The sequence below is a fragment of the Urtica dioica genome, chromosome 10, assembly GCF_054948205.1.
Source record: "Urtica dioica subsp. dioica isolate 48M chromosome 10, U.dioica_male_clone48M_v1_H2, whole genome shotgun sequence".
NCBI lineage: Eukaryota > Viridiplantae > Streptophyta > Magnoliopsida > Rosales > Urticaceae > Urtica > Urtica dioica.
The window spans coordinates 25833406-25849776 of record NC_142765.1 but is presented as its reverse complement, the minus strand read 5'-3'; the positions used below and the strand labels follow the sequence as shown (position 1 = coordinate 25849776).

At 39.8% G+C, this 16371-nt stretch overlaps 3 protein-coding genes across 3 annotated transcripts; 2 read left to right on the top strand and 1 right to left on the bottom strand.

The window, feature by feature from the left end:
- Positions 1-183: 183 nt before the first annotated feature.
- LOC149384519 (dentin sialophosphoprotein-like protein) lies at positions 184-9429 on the top strand. Its single transcript, XM_089629497.1, has 10 exons — positions 184-331; positions 1702-1796; positions 1900-2149; positions 2288-4920; positions 5048-5193; positions 5510-7453; positions 7598-7646; positions 7753-7979; positions 8127-8228; positions 8322-9429. The coding sequence occupies exons 3-10, from the start codon at positions 1957-1959 to the stop codon at positions 8554-8556; spliced, it is 5529 nt and encodes a 1842-aa protein (XP_089485623.1). The 5' UTR covers positions 184-331; positions 1702-1796; positions 1900-1956; the 3' UTR covers positions 8557-9429.
- Positions 9430-11451: 2022 nt separating this feature from the next.
- LOC149384518 (uncharacterized) lies at positions 11452-13562 on the bottom strand. Its single transcript, XM_089629223.1, has 8 exons — positions 13368-13562; positions 13222-13306; positions 13110-13151; positions 12863-13031; positions 12685-12737; positions 12396-12617; positions 11965-12011; positions 11452-11805 (listed from the first exon to the last, which is right to left on the bottom strand). The coding sequence occupies exons 1-8, from the start codon at positions 13535-13537 to the stop codon at positions 11751-11753; spliced, it is 843 nt and encodes a 280-aa protein (XP_089485349.1). The 5' UTR covers positions 13538-13562; the 3' UTR covers positions 11452-11750.
- Positions 13563-15653: 2091 nt separating this feature from the next.
- Positions 15654-16371, top strand: LOC149384517 (asterix-like protein). Its single transcript, XM_089629224.1, has 3 exons — positions 15654-15871; positions 15952-16052; positions 16134-16371. Exons 1-3 carry the CDS (start codon positions 15731-15733, stop codon positions 16201-16203), a joined length of 312 nt encoding a protein of 103 aa, XP_089485350.1. The 5' UTR covers positions 15654-15730; the 3' UTR covers positions 16204-16371.

Sequence of the window (16371 nt, the reverse complement as noted above, 5' to 3'; positions counted from 1 at the left end):
AAGCCACGTGTACGAATATGATTGGAGGAGCATCTAAATCGCCGTCTACCCTCACCAACTCTTCACATGCTTTCTTCTCTTCTCTACTCTCATAAGCAGCTTCAGATCCGAGCCTAGAGCTTCGTCATTCGAACCTGAGGTTCGGTCCGAAGCTGTGTTTTGTTACTCAGTTCGTTGAAAATTTCTCACTATTTCCATCGACACTTTATCTCTCTCTTCTCTTCTCTTTTTCTCTGCTCATTCCGATTCAAACCCTAACCTGCTCTCTCGCGATCGGTGCTTCGCCGGAGGATCAAGCTACGACCTTCAATGGTGGTCCATCCGCGTCACTGTAAGTCTCTTAACCTGATTTTTGACTTCTTAGTTTCGCGTCTCTACAAAACCCTAATTTTCCGCTTGCCGTCGCCGAGCCGCGAATCTCTTGCGGAGCTTCGCTAGGGCTTCTTCTCAGCTCCCGAAGCTCGAATTTCAGAACTTCTTTCTCGATCCTAACCGCTCTCGAAGTGAATGCTAGTTTTTATATGAAAAATCGATTTTTCCTGTTTGGTTGTTCGTATACCAACGAACGAAGTTAAAAGAATTGAGGATTGTTTTTAGTCTGCCTTTTTTAGTTTTCTGTTGCTATTTTCTCTGTTTATGACATGAGAAATATGCTTTGAGCGGAACAAGCTTGGTTCAGTGCTCCTTTGTTTGATTTGCTTTCTCTTTCTTTGACGAAATTGGGCAATGTTCTAGCATTCAAAGCGTGTCCTGTTTCCCTGAAAAACAAAATGTTCATTTGTTTTTTTTCTGGGCAGAATGTTATTTTTTTATATTTATTATTTGGTTATATAAACTCCATACGTTTCAATGGGGTTCAGTAGTGCTTTTCCTTTAGCTTTAGTTTGGTGGCCTTGTTAATATCCCCAATCCTTGTCTAGGATTTCGGAGCTCAGGTTATCTTTTTTATTATACATTAACTTTGTTGTGCTGCACGGTTTGATATTAGCTCACAGTGCACTGACAGGGCATATAACCTATAAGTTTCACCTTCTTTTCTGTTATGGTACTTGTAGGACTTGTTATCTTTTATGATGGCTATTGATATTTTCTGATCATTTCGCCTCTTTTTATTATTATTTTTTCTTTCTGCAACCTGATAAAACGTTGTCTCTGTATCTGGAACTAAGCTTGTGAATATATTATCATAATCCTATTTAAGTGTTACCTCCCTCCAGTCAATTTACTGTCCACAATAATGTCTATTATTGTTTGCGTGTGTATATGATATTAATCCTATTTTAATAGAAGCTTGGCTGTGATTTATTTGCTGAAATTCTCAACTTGTGCTGGTTATTCCATGCTAAAAATGCTTTGTACATGTGAATTAATCGAGTCTGACCTTTCGGGAGAATCATGGAGTTTAATTGTTTGATTATTTAAATAAATATGTAAGTCAAGTGGAAAACTAACATGTATATAAAATGAATCAATCCATTTAATGTAGGCCCACCATTCATAAGCTTACGCTTTTCGGAGAGGTGGCAAATTAATTTGTTTGTTTTAACTTTGGTTTATAAACTGTGGAACTGTATTGAATTTAATAGTATTTACCTTTTCTGTGAACTTTTAATATCAATTTAATTATATGAGTGGTTTCTTTTTTTTTTATATAACATACTATTTACCTTGTATTCTTTGTTTTCTTTTTTCCCTTTTCAGGTTCAACTTATGCTAGCTTGGATTAATGCAGGTCAAGTTCTACAGTGTAGGAACATGGTAACTAGCGGGTGTTTGCACACTTGATTGAACTTGAGGTTGGTGTCTGAGTGGTTGCTTTTGAGATTTTTTTTACTAACTATATGCCTCCGATTGAGCAATGTGGTGGAAATATTTAACAGTTATTATTCTTTTCATTAGTTATTTCTCCCAAAATAAAAACCCCTGGCTGGTGCAAATTTGTGGGCTCGATTATCTATGCCTGGCAACGAAGTTGGCGACAGGGTCCATAATTTCTTTGGCCAAGAGAACTTGTCACCAGGCCAGCACCATTCACAATCCATTGAAGCGAACTGGCAGGGGCTAAATGACAATTTGTGGGTTGGTGGTCAGAGACAGATTGGTGGTCCTTTTATCTCTAGTTTGAAGAATTATAACTTACAGCAACCAGGTACCCTCTATAGTTTTTCACTGGTATTTAATGTATTCGTTATTTTTCTTCGGACCAGTATAGATAGTTTATTAGCCAAGATATAACTCATAATTATCTTATTTATTTATAAATATATTCATTTATTTTGAGTGGCAGATGCAGAGAGAGGGCATGGGAGCCAGCCTTCACACATGCCTCATGGTCTAAATTTTGCGCAGTCAAACCTCAAACACGAGTTTGGCAGAGTTCAGACTCAGAACCAGCAGCCAGCTCTCAATGGCTATGTACATGGAAATCAGGTTTTCCAGGGTAGGCAGAATGAGACTAATTTTCTTGGAGTGGATGCTGATGCAAACCGACATAATTTAGGAGCAAGCGGTTTATCTATGTCACACCAAGGGAATGCTCCTGAACATAGCAAAAAAATTTCGATGAGGTTGGATGCTTCTGAATCTCCGGTCAGTTTTGATTTTTTTGGAGGTCAGCAACAAATGAGTGGTCAGCATCTCAATGTTCTGCAATCGATGCCGAGGCAGCAGTCTGGGAACAGTGACGTACAGCTGCTACAACGGCAAATGATGCTTCAACAACTTCAGGAATTCCAGAGACAACAACAGTTTCAACAATTCGATCCAAAACAACAGGGTTTCATGAATCAGGTGTCCTCAGTTGTAAAACACCCAGCTGGCAACCACTCACCATCCCTGATCAACGGCGTTCCCATCAGTGAAGCATCCAACAATATGTGGCAGCCCGAGCTCATGGCAGGTGGAACCAACTGGATGCACCGCGGGGCATCCCCGGTTATACATGGATTGTCTAGTGGGCATATGTTTCCTCCCGAGCAAGGACAGGCGCTGCGTTTGATGGAAATGGTTCCTCAACAGGGTGACCAATCTTTATATGGGGTTCCGATTTCTAGCTCAAACGGTCCACCGGGTCCGTATTCTCATGTTCAGATGGAAAAAACTGGAATGCAGCAGATAACACCCAACAATAATGCACTTTCAGCCAACGCCTATGCTTCGTTTACAGACCAGGTAAGCATGCAAGAAGAAACTATACAAGACTTTCAAGGAAAAAGTATGTTTGGGCCTGCCTCGGGTCAAGGATTAGGTAGTGGGTTCAATATGGAGAGTTTGCAACAAGTTAATCACCAGCAAAGAAGTTCACCCGCGCAGGAGTTCCAGGGGCGGCAAGAAGTGGCCGAACCCTCAGAACCACCACAGGAGAAATTTTTTAACCAGGCTTCCTCTTCGCAGAATGCAGCTACCTTAGATCCAACCGAGGAAAAGATTCTGTTTGGTTCCGACGATAACATATGGGAGGCGTTTGGGAAGAGTACGAATTTGGGAATGGGTGGTTATGATGTGATGGATGGTGCAGACTACTCTAGTGGATGTCCTTTACAGAGTGGTAGTTGGAGCGCCCTTATGCAGTCTGCTGTAGCAGAAGCTTCTAGTGGTGATACAGGGATACAAGAAGAATGGTGTGGCCCGAGTATTCACAACTCAGAAGGCTCAACTGCGAATCAGCAACAGTCAAGCGTCAGTCATGGTGGTAAACCGCCAGGAGTTTGGGCCAACAACAACTTCCAGCCTTCTATCACAACAAGTTCTTGGCCATCTTCTGTTCCAGTGGATCCTAGTAGGCCAAATCCAAGCAACAGCTCTTTTGGTGTTCCACAATTTCAGCAATCCGAGTTCAAAGCTTCACAGGTACAGGGTGATTTGTTGCACTCTGATTCTTCTCAAAGATCCATTCCAAAGTTCTCGGAACCAGGAAGTAAATGGTCTGATCGTGGTCCTCCGCCAAAGCAATCTGTTGATGGCCGCCATGGGTACACAAATTCTGCCCACCCATCGGGTGCAGAATCCAATACAAATAGCAATTCAGGATCTTGGAATCGTCAAGAGGGCACCCCCACCAACAATAGTGATGGTCAACCATACAATAGGCCAAATGGTTGGAACTTTATTGATTCTGGTCAAGCAGATGGAGGTGACAGCTTTAGAACCCCGGAGAATAAAAACTCAGTACAACCTACACAAAGTGGTGATAGCAAGAGAGGGATACACGATGAGTTGGGCAATGTTGGTATGTGGAGGGATGATTCTGCTTCGAACTCGAATGCAGAGCTGGAACCTGCAAAATCTTCTATTGGAGGCTCAAGAGCAGCCAGAAATGCTTCTAGTTTGAATAATATTGCTGGAGCAAATTCCAGCAGCATGAGACTAAACCAAGAAGGAAAGAAGCTACTTCCCAACAGTCATAAACACGATTTCTGGAAGGTTGTCGATCCATCTATGAGTTCTAAAGGAGCTGAAGTTCTGGGGAGAAACAAGCATAGTTTGGATAAGAGCTCTCAAATTTTGGAAACTGGAAATCCTGGTTTGGAGAGGGGAATTGAAACAACTGGGATTGACAGCATTAATAAGGATTACCCCGCTGAAGGTTTTCAGTCTAATGTACTCCATCAGAGTTCAGGAGGAGGTTCAAAGGAGAATAGTTGGTCGGATGCTGGCGACTCGCGTATGTTTCCGGGAGGAGGCAAACAAAAATCCGCTGGTAATGTTGGTCGGAAGCCGCCCGGAACTCGCAAATTTCAGTATCATCCAATGGGGGATGTTGATGCTGACAACGACCCGTCGTATGGAGCAAAACCTGCGACAAATTCACAGACCTTACCTCATCAGATCTCAAGAGGATTAAAAGGGTATGATCAAGGCTCTTCTGGGCAGCCAATGTTTGGTGGTCATGTGGATAAAACTTCAATGGACTCAGAAAAGGTGATCGTTTGTCCCCTTACATTTAAATAATAGCCTCTACTATTATGCGCGCACACATAATTTTTATTTAGCTTAAATTTGTGATGATGAGTGTTTCACGTTATTGTTGTTTTGTTTTATTTTTCAGGAGAATTACTCTGCTGGTCAGGCTGATGGAAAGGGTTTAGATGCAACATCCTCGAAAAATATGTTTCCTCGTTTCGCCCCAAATTCATCCTCTCCATTTGACAGAGGCATCAGTAACTATGCATCTAACAAAGTTCCACCATCGAGGTAAATATGTAATTAAATTATATATTCTTGTACTGCAGTCTCCAGTAGTTGCAACATTTGTGGTCTGTATCTTCTCTTCTAAGGACAACTTGAAAATTATGGGCGCACGGTATATAAAAAAATTGTTCAGTACCTGCCTATAAAAGACCTGCTTTGATATCTTGATTACTCTTGTTGCAGCTCTGATATGTCCTTAGTTTAGAGTCTTTCTTGTCGATGGTAGATATTAGTCGCCTCTAGTTCTAAAATTCGAGCATTTTCTCATATTTTTTTCACGTGAGTTCATCTGGGGTTGGATTGTTTTATTTTCATGCAGTCAACATATGCTTGAGCTCCTACACAAGGTGGATCATCAAAGGGAACACAGTATTACACCTCACGTGAGCTCCTCTGAGCGAAATCTGTCTGCTGAGATGCATGAAACAGAAACTTCAGATGGATCTGTTGGTCATGTCCAGCGGAATCAGTCATCTAGCTCACAAAGTTTTGGCTTGCAATTGGCACCTCCATCTCAATGTCTTCCCAGTGGAGACCATGCTGTATCTTCTCAGAGCTCTCAAAAAGTGGGTTTTGGTTCATCCCATGCCACACAAGAAGCAGGAGAAAAGGGTCATGTTTATCAAGCTTCAAAAGCCCCTGCGGTGAGCTTTGCCCCGTCCTATGAGCCCTCTCAACGGCAGGGACATAATAACGCCACTGGTTCTTCAGCACAGATTGGCAACAAAGTTACATACCCCAACACTCAGGGTGGTACGACTTTGCCTTCTGGTTTTGCTTATGCAAGAAATCTCGAGAACCAGCATATGTATGGTGCTACTGGACAGATAATGGCAAACCAATCCATTCACATACCCTTCAATAGGATATCCTCTGGTTCCAAGCAGTTTGATGGCAGTTCTGAAAGAGCTCATGCTAATCATTTTGCTCAGCCACCCGTGGCAGCAAATGCTCCACAGGACAATCTTGTTCCATCTGGAGAAACATCACAGCTGATTAGGACTGACCAAGCCCATAAGCAGGAGATAGCCCAGCAGATCGCAGAGTCAGAAAAGACACCAGTCACTCAGCTTTCAAGTCATCAAGCCGCTCTTTCGAAGATGTTGCCGAACGCATGGAGCGGTGTTCCACGAGAGCAACCTTCGTTGGGTGGCCAGCCGTTGAAGGTTGGTTTGTTAGAGCCCCAGCGTCAACCTAACAACAGTTTGATAACAACGTTCCCTGGGCAACCAAAGCTCAATGAGCAGCATATTCTGGAAGGAATAAATGAGCTGCCTGGCACTGGTGTTTTCCGAGCAAATTCACAGAACTTCACGGCGAAGGAACAACCCGACAGAGAAGTGTCTCGGCAACAAATGTTGCCTGACAATGTTGAAGCTGCACAGAAGCCACCTTATGTATCACAGGGAAATGAGTCTGCCGCAAATAATTTCCCCGAGGCATCTCTTGCAAGCCATGCTGCTACTCAAAGAGATATCGAAGCTTTTGGCCGTTCTCTGAGACCGAACAATAGTTTGCAACATAATTACTCCTTGTTGCATCAGGTGCAGTCTATGAAGAGCCCAGATACAGAGCCGGGTGATAGAAGCACAAAGAGGTTGAAAGGTCCAGACCATGTGATGGATCATCAGCAGGTGGATCAATTTTCGGGAGGCCATCAGTCAGCTTATGCATATGGCGGCGCAGGCAGAGATTTATCAGCTAATAATGCATCGGTTCCTTCTGGAGACATGAAAGTGTTGAGTTTTTCTTCCAAGCCCGTGGAAGCTCGGGATTCAATAGTATCTTCTCAGGACGCGATTGCATTTGCTCAGAACAGTTCTAATAACATCACGAGTGGCGGTGGAAACACGCCTTCTACAAGAAGCGAGCACCAGCAGATCAATCTCCGCATGGCACCATCGTGGTTTGATCAGTACGGGACTTTTAAAAAGGGGCAAATGTTGCAAGTCTACGACATTCAGAAAACACCTGCTATGAAGTCCATGGAACAAAACTACATGGTTGGAAATGTGGCTGATGGTTTTCATCCGTCGGAGTCTGGTAACGTTGCCGCTGAAGCTAGTGAACTTGGAAGCCTTCAGCAAGTTTCTGCTCCCAAATCTACTCTCAGTGAGGATTTGTCCTCGCCTCGGTTAGTTCCTCAGTCCAGTGATCAAAGTTTGGTGGTTGAGCGACCAAAGAAGCGTAAAAGTGCGACATCTGAGCTTGTGGCCTGGAACAAGGAACTGACGAGCACCGAAAAGAGGCTTCAGACTATCAGGTCGGTTGCATGATGCAATTTCGTAGGATAAATGCTTCGAGTTGTAGTTTCAGTAAATCGTTTTACATTTTACATCTTAATGATTTACGTATTTACATTCAATGACATTCTGCATCTTTTAACGGATGCTCACTTCCTTTCCAGCGTGGCAGAAGTAGAGTGGTCTAAAGTTACCAATCGAGTAGCTGAGAAGGTCTGTTGCTTACTTGAACCCCTTGACGTTTGTTTTGCGGTATAAATTGTTTTTTATTTTGTCATCTTCATAAAGTTGTCTAAATATCTCGCTCATTATCCAACAGGTGGAAGAATCCGAAACGATGGATGAAGCGATGCCAATATATAGACCAAGGAGAAGACTGGTGTTGACAACCCAACTCATGCAACAACTTCTTCAGCCTCCTCCGTTGGCTGTGCTCTCTTCAGATGCAACCTCGCAGCATGAGAACCTGACCTATTTTTCCGCGAGATTAGCTTTAGGCGATGCTTGCAGTGCCACCAGTTGCTCTGAGTGTGAAGATAAAAGCATGTAAGAGTCAACTGATTGGTGCTTTTAAGATTACGAGATGCACTTTGGCCATCCCAACATTGCTGTACATGGGCCGGTGCTTCTATATGGATATCAATATATCATATGCTGCATAGTATAAATTTTTTATATTTTTTTTTTGTGTAGGTCTTCGGAGAAACTTAAAACGCCCAAGGCGATTAATCAGTACTCGTCTAAAGTTGAAGACTTCATCAGTCGTGCAAGGAGGCTGGAAAGTGAACTGCTGAGGTATCATGCCATAAAAATTGCATTTGTCTCGAGTTCTTCTACGTTGCATGGTGTTGAATTTACGGTAATCTTGGGTTGCTAATTGTTGTATAGACTGGACAAGAGAGCCTCGATCTTAGACCTCAGAGTGGAATGCCAGGATCTAGAGAAGTTTTCTGTAATCAATCGTTTTGCAAAGTTCCATGGCCGTGGACAAGCTGACGGGGCTGAGGCCTCGTCGGCCGACGGAACGACACTAAATGCTCAGAAACCGGGCCCGCAGAAATATGTCACTGCGCTTCCCATGCCGAGAAATCCACCAGACAGGGTACAATGTCTTTCGCTTTGATAATTAATTAATTGATTTATCCTTCTTTTTTTGGTCGATGTGTCCACGTGGCTTCTCTCCCATTTCCATTCAACTTGTAAAATGGCCCGTGAGGTTCACAAAGTAGCGGAGAAAGTAAGAAAGAATGGATTGTAGATGTCTCCTTAAAAGCAACGGAGGCTGTTAGAAAAAAAAAAAAAAAAAAAAAAAGATCTTTGCGTCAAGGCCATTATTGCTGTTCTTGAAAATCATATTAGATTAAGATGGCCACTTTGTATACTTGGAAATATTCTAGAAAAGGAAGCTGCATTGCTCCAATGTTTTTAATTTAAGGGGAGGATAATTCTGCGGCGTCTGGTATTTCAAAGTTGTTGGCAAGTGCTATAATCGCAGGTATTAAATTATGTTTTTTTTTTTTAATTTTGTTCCCTTACCCCTATATGGTTCAACCTGCGTTCACTCTCTATAGACTGGAGATCCTCGATTCGATTGTCATCATCTTACTGCAGGAATTAGGCAATTGACCATAAATTTTTTGGATGTTATTTTGAATTTTCACACAAGTAGTATGTAAATTTGTGTCCGAATGAATGTCAGCTTACTTTTTGAGGTTGTCTGTTCTGCAAGTCATGTCTCTTGACTTCTACCATGGATTAGAAAGAAAAAAAAAAGAAAAAAAAAAGATATTGGAATCTCAACTCTGGCTGGTTCTCCAAGTGAACCATGTGTTGACTAGTGATGTTACATTAGGTTTTAATGTGTATGCTGTGACGAAGGTTGTACATTGATTATCCCCGTCTTTAGTTGAGTCCATTCTTTACTTTTTCGCAGTCCATTCAATAAAATAAAATAAAACCGAGGTTTCTATTATTATAGATGTATTTCATGTATGTATTGAATCTAGTTTCGTTTCGTCGCACTTTAGTTGTCCAATAGTGTTGTGGATTGCATAAATGATGTAATTCAAATATATCGTCATCAAGTGTCAAATCATTTAGCTGGCACTAATAAATAAACATGATCGGTAAACACTGGAGATTTGTTAAGAATGTTGACAACGTAGTTTATGCAGTGCTAGGTCTGCAATTATTTTCAACATCTCAATTTGGACCAAAGCGACTTTCATTTTCAACATTAAACATTATTGATTAGCAGCGCAACATTAAACATTATTGATTAGCAGCGTACTAAAAATATGTTATGTCACGTTCAAGTGGTTGACGTCAGCTAAATCACATGCATCACAATTTATCTGTACCACAAAGCTAGGATTTGAATTCAGTTGCATCTAAATTTCGATTACAAAAAAACGACGATGACACTTTCAACTGTCCATCTAAAATCATAACTAAAGAAGTGCACCGCATAGCTGTGTTTATGAGATCTAGAGAATATAAAAAAAAATTAATTTATCGCTCTTAGGCATAAATACCGTTTAAAAAAAGCCTACTTCCGTGAATATCATATTTCTCATCCGTATTATGCGAATATCCTATTTTATTACAGAATTAGAGCTAACTCGGCGAACCAGTCAACTGATAAGATGATCATCCTCTTCGACTTTGTACTTATTTTTTCTCTCCTAAAAATGATACAAATAAACAACAATGTTGATTTCTAATTTGCAAAATATGTATTTCTTTGAGAGCTCGAATTCCCTTTCCATGGATCAACAATACATCAAACATTTTCGCCTATATTGTGAGGTCGACGTCAAAATACTGCAGCAGAAACGAGAGCGACGAAGATATAAGAGATTCCGGTGAGAGTTCTGACCTCGATGGCTTGTTCAAAGAAGCGCAGAAGTTTCAAAATATTTATAATTCTGTAAAGATTTATGGGAACAATATGCGGGTTTCGACAATATTGACCGATTGAACTTTTGAATTTTCAAAAACCTTGGCTATTAACATCACGTTTTATATCTTTCTTTGTTCCAGATTTCATTGTAGTAGTTTAGTAATTGTGTTTCTCATTTATTAAAACTTTTTATCATACGAACCAGGGTTTGTTTTACGTAAACCTGAGTGGTAGTTTCATGGGAGAGCTCCGAGACTAACACGTGGACTGTATACGAAGAAACAATGAGGCATAATCCCACTTTAATGGGAAAAACGCAGCAGCAAGGTGTCATACAAAATTACAATTACGAACTAAAACGGTATATTTTGCATTCAGCTCAAAGTTGATACAAGTTTTTAGTCACATATACGCCTAAAAATGAATTGTTCTACAAAAAGCATTTGCTCTAGAAACATGTTAAGTTCAAATAGAGCTAGAGAACAAAACTTACATAGCTGAAGCATATTTGTATGTACTATATTGTATTTCGCTGTATATTGCATTGAACTCTTAAGTACATATATACGCACGTGTGTGTATATATATAGGAAATTGATTTTCGGCCCGATTCACGAGTCCCGAACGATCCACTCACGTGATGATACGTGGCAACAAACTGTCACGTGTCATCACGTGAGTGGATCGTTCGGGCTCGTGAATCGGGCCGAATAGCATCACTCATATATATAATTAAATACGTTCGAAAGTCCAAGAATGAATATTATCGCAAGTGAAGTATGGTTCCAGGTAACTTCCTGTTTATATATATATATGTATATATATATATATATGTATATATAATGAAATCAAAGTAGCTTATATATATGTGGTCTCAAGGATGAAGCTTAGCCGTGTATACCTTATGTGGCATGCTAGTTTCGCTCAAGAGAAATAGACATGTTATTGAACATGCTAAATGAGACCATGTAATGTTGTAAGGCTCCAACTGAAAACAAAGTTTCTTTAGTTGGAACATCTGGGTTACAACTTAGGACAATTTTCGTAATTTCCTTAATTAATACGTAATTCTTTGTAACACCTTTTATCACTTGATTTTTCAACGTATCTAAATAGTGGACAGATAACTCCAACCGTTAATGTTACGATCTAGTCTCGTTAATTGATTGTTAAAGTGTTTGATTGTATTTTTCTGTGAGTTAAAGCCACTCTATGACTATATTCAAACCTAACACCCTATTTCCTGGACATAACTCCAACAAATATGTGAGAGTCGTTCCAAGGAAAAAAAAAAAAAAAAAAAAAAAAACCCACGTCCATTTTTATGTAATTTGCAGAAGTGACGATCCATGATGTATTCTCAAGGAGTGTCTTGGAAACAGAACGCAAAAAATTTCAGAAATCTAACAAACAAGTCATGACAGCTTTACGTGCATTTCCTCCCCGGCTTCAGCAAATATTTCATCAACCCTTAAACAAAGAATGAAAAAGAACCATATGAGATTTTGACATGCCAAATGACTTGCCACGTCATTGGATTACTAACCAGACTTAGCTTCCCCTAATGCATTGATCAGTAAAAGATTTGAAGATGAAAAAACTGCTACGAGTTCGGTAGATTCATCTCACCTGTATCTATCTATGTTCACCTCAGCGATCCATGTTGTTAGGTAAACCTGCAAGTCAAAAATGATTTGTATGTGTCAAGTCCTTGAAGTTTGGCCTCATACTCAGATAACATGTTTATGTTCCATATACAGTTGTCCTTTGGCCTTGTTTCGAATGTTTTTTTTTTTTTTTTTCTGTCATTCAATCAAAGTGAGTGATCATATTTACTTTTCTCTTACTGAATTAAAGTCATGATCTTTAATTGATAACATAGGAAGAATATTTTGGTGACTCGCACATCTTATCCCAGTTATCATGTTTGCATGAAAATAATTATTTCAATTTGCATGGAGACAATAATGGCCAAGGTGAAAAAAAACTAATTAAGAAAACAGCCAGTTGTATTAACTAATTCCGAGTAATTTTATATTAAACTATCGGTCTTAAATTACCTGTAGTGTTTCCGGATTCGGCTCAAGATTACATTGCACCGCACCCTTGTCAGATTTCAAGACTCCGAATCTTGGAAAGATCGGCTCGGAAGTTTCCTCAGAAAACAGTTGACAAGTACGCAAATCCTCAAATTCCCCGGGATAAAGCTCATCCGACCAATTGGATTTGTCGACCTTTTCAGGTTCACAACTAATGGATATTAATTCCACAACAAGCAACCGCTGCAAAGATAAACACGGATAAGAATCTCGAGCAACAAAAAGCTACAAAATACCAAAATAGGCGTACCTTCAAATTTAGTTCCAACAAATGCATCTGAATAAGCTCCTCGGCAAATTTCTCTGACTCATTACAGGTAAATCACATTCAACACAACAGTCCGATAGGGATTTTAACGGCCACTACGAGATTTCGACCGACAACTAAACGAGCGACGGTATTTTAAAAATCACGGACGAGAACACACCAAAACAAGAAATGGACCAAGACGCAAAAACTGGTACACCACCACCATCTCCTAGATCATTCTCATCCGCTGCAAAACCCGAAAATTGGACAAGCGGAGAAGTACTCGAGCCCTTTAGAAAATACCTCATGGATCTACTAGCTCTCACCATCTGAGTCACAACCGAAACCTGAGAGACAAACCTTGGAAAGTCAGTTCAATTACACTATCTTTTTTCAGAAATTTTACTAGAAACTTATTCATGTACCATATCTTTGTAGGACAGCAAAAGATTGCTCCGATGAAGTCCCTGAAAGGAGAGCAAAGTTGCTGGTAAAGACTAATCACCGAGAGTGAAAGATAAATTACAAAATCCCCACCTGTTGGCTATACAACTTCGTAGAGGCCTTTTCACGAATACAAGGCATATCACCTAGAAGACCCAGCTCCATCGAGGGCATGTATCTGAGTCAATAAAGTCAGCACCTTTAAGATAATAGGAGAATTGTAGAAGCCTGAAAATTACTTGAGAGACAAGTAAGCGTTGACGAGTGACGTGGCGTGCGCTCGAGCTGAGGAGGAAGAAGAGGTCCAGTTTTGGGTCAAAGAAAAGAGTTTGGACCATTGGTTTCTAAGATTTCTCTGCGCAGCTGGTCTCCATAGCCTCGATACCGATGACGGAGTTCGGTTTTCCATTCTCCTCGATAACAATAAAAAATTAAATATAAAATTAACTGCTGAAAACAATTAAAAATAAGTTAATAAATATATAAGATGCAAAAAAAAGGATAATGAAATAAAAATTCTAATGGCTGTATACTCAATTGACGAACGAGATTAAAACAAATTCTAATTGCTTGATATGTACAACTCAAATCCAAGCAGCCAGGTCAAGCTCATATCCATTCAAATCCCTAATTTTCACATAAATCCAAAACAGAGAGAGAAGGATCAGCCACGGCTACAACTACATTCATTAATACCATTGCAGCAAAGGATATCATATACTCAGGTATATTCTCGCAGTTAATACCAGGGCTACAACAATTCTCTCTCTCTCTCTCTCTCTCTCTCATAGCCCCATTGGAGGGTAAAATGATCAAATTATGGGGACCACAGACCACTCAAATCAATTATCGAATTTTCTAATTCCTCACCTTGATTTAGCAGGGCTCGGTCGGACTTGACGCGCGCGCGGAGGAGATGGCACGGAGGAGAGGCTCTCGTTTGGGTCGCGCGGAGTGAGACTCGTTCCGTCGTTCTTCTTCTCTTTCCGCTCAAAAATAGACTTCGAAAGTGGAGAGAGAGAGAGGCGCTGTGTGTTTCTTCCAATAATTAGAAGGATTTTAACGGAGACCTTTTGACTGGCTGCTCTGTGCCCTGTGCCGCGAGGTTGTGTTCTCTACATATTTATTTTACTTTGCGCTGTTTGTTTTTTTTAACCTTAGGAAGAAAACGTGTGTGTGCTAATTCGGGGTCAGTGAGTGACTTTCTTTTGCTTGTTTATTTTTATCCTCTTTTATTTATTTATTTAGTAGTAAAGAAGTTGGCCTTTGTTTGCTACAATTCAATTGCTGCCTCAGATTAAATGCCTCTGTTTTTTCTCATGTTTAAACTAAGAGTAAAATAGAAATGATAACTTTGAGGTTTAATAGGTATGTATTTCTAATCTTATTTATGCTCAAGTTTTTCTTACAAACCTGGTTTGTGTAGAGAAACTTGAAAAAAAAAAATATAACCCAGAAATCACTAAACTAGATTATTAGGCAAAATTTGATATTTTTTTTCAAACTTTTTTTTCTTTTTTGTTTCAGGATTCTGCGGAGAGCATATGCGCGATCGGCTTATATACAGAATTTTTTCTTTTTCTTTCTTTCTTTGGAGTCGCGCGGAGGCAGAGAGAAATTAAATACGGAATTTATTTTTTTGGGCCCATCCCATATTGGGGCCTTAGGCCTGGGCCTAGCTCGCCTTAGCCCAAGGTCGGCACTGTCAATTAGGCTAGTCCAATAAATCTATCGTCTTTTAAAAAAAAAGCCAAAATTTCATTTTATTAATAAAAAAAATAGTTTAACCGGTCGAAGTAAATTAATTAACTGATTATATTAATTTAATTTACTTCGAAAAATAATCTTTCAGACCAAAATAAATTAATTAATCTGATTAAGTTAATTTAATTAATTTCGGTTAATGAATTATTACTCTAATAAAATGAAACTTAAGCTAAATCTTTAAGAAAAGATAGATGATTGGTTACTTGCAACAAATATTTTTATTTTATATTCTAACCGACCGCCGAGAATCAGAACGCCGTTTTATTTTATATTCTAACTGACCCCCGAGAATCAAAGCTCTCGACGGTCGATTAGGATAAGCTAGGTACCCGCCGCTGATCTTCTCTCTCTCCCCTCTACGAAAAGTTAAAAACTCTATGATACAGTTTTGGTTAATTGTTTGGAAGGGTTTATTTGTCAAAAAAATAACAAATGTCTAATTCAGATAATATGTACATAACAAAACTCACTTTTGATATTTTACTATTGTCTACCAAATATGAAATTTCTCAACCGTTTGTGTGTATCATCTCGCCTTATTAGTAATTAATACCTCTATGATACAGTTTTGGTTAATTGTTTGGAAGGGTTTATTTGTCAAAAAATATAACAAATGTCTATTTCAGATAGTATGTACATAACAAAGTTCACTTTTGATATTTTACTATTGTCTACCAAATATGAAATTTCTCAACCATTTGTGTGTATTATCTTGCCTAATTAGTAATTAATCAAATTTCTCTATTATATATATAATATATATAAGAGAGAGAGAGAGAGAGAGAGAGAGAGAGAGAGAGAGAGGAAAAGGCAAGGGAAATAAATAAAGAAGGAGATGGCATCGGCGGCGAACGATCCTCGACAGCCATCGGCAGCGAAGCCGTACGTGCAGGCAGCGGTGTCGGCGCAAGATCTCCCGGTCGATTATTCCGGCTTCATCGCCGTCATGTGCGGCGTCTTCGGCGTCATGTTCAGGGTGAGTGAACAAGCGCCTCGGATCGAATCCGAATCCGAATCTATATCCGAATCGATTGTTAATTTTTGTCGTGCTCGCAGTACAAGATCGGATCTTGGCTGGCCATAATCTTCTGCGCCCAATCCTTCGCGAACATGAAGAACTACGAGAACGATCTGAAGCAGGTGTCGATGGCGATGATGTAAGATATGATCCGTTTTGTTTGTTTCAATTTCGTTAGGGTTTTGTTCATGTGTCTTATGATTGTGATTATGCATTTTAGGTTTGCTGTGATGGGAGTTGTGACTAATTATTTCGGCCCTGCTCGACCAGTCGTCGCTCCCAAAACGTGATTCCGATGCGGTTTGTTTTCTCTTCCGCCGTTTTTTTTTTGTTACAAACTAGAGGATTGAAGTAGAACCTAATTCTGGATTTGCAATTCTATCTGTGTTTGCCATTATTAACATCAACACTGGATCTTGGAAATATGATCATCGTCACTTGAAGATAACTTTTTTTTT

Bases quoted from the DNA above. Each gene is read 5' to 3' on its own strand.
- LOC149384518 (XM_089629223.1), bottom strand. From the start codon at position 13,537: ATGGAAAACCGAACTCCGTCATCGGTATCGAGGCTATGGAGACCAGCT. The intron at 13,307-13,367 runs GTAATTTTCAGG...TTATTGACTCAG, and splicing joins AACGCTTACTTGTCTCTCAA to ATACATGCCCTCGATGGAGC. The intron at 12,618-12,684 runs GTACGCCTATTT...TTATCTTTGCAG, and splicing joins TGTTGGAACTAAATTTGAAG to CGGTTGCTTGTTGTGGAATT.
- LOC149384517 (XM_089629224.1), top strand. From the start codon at position 15,731: ATGGCATCGGCGGCGAACGATCCTCGACAGCCATCGGCAGCGAAGCCG. The intron at 15,872-15,951 runs GTGAGTGAACAA...TCGTGCTCGCAG, and splicing joins TCTTCGGCGTCATGTTCAGG to TACAAGATCGGATCTTGGCT. The intron at 16,053-16,133 runs GTAAGATATGAT...TATGCATTTTAG, and splicing joins CAGGTGTCGATGGCGATGAT to GTTTGCTGTGATGGGAGTTG.
- LOC149384519 (XM_089629497.1), top strand. From the start codon at position 1,957: ATGCCTGGCAACGAAGTTGGCGACAGGGTCCATAATTTCTTTGGCCAA. The intron at 2,150-2,287 runs GTACCCTCTATA...TTTGAGTGGCAG, and splicing joins TTATAACTTACAGCAACCAG to ATGCAGAGAGAGGGCATGGG. The intron at 5,194-5,509 runs GTAAATATGTAA...ATTTTCATGCAG, and splicing joins AACAAAGTTCCACCATCGAG to TCAACATATGCTTGAGCTCC.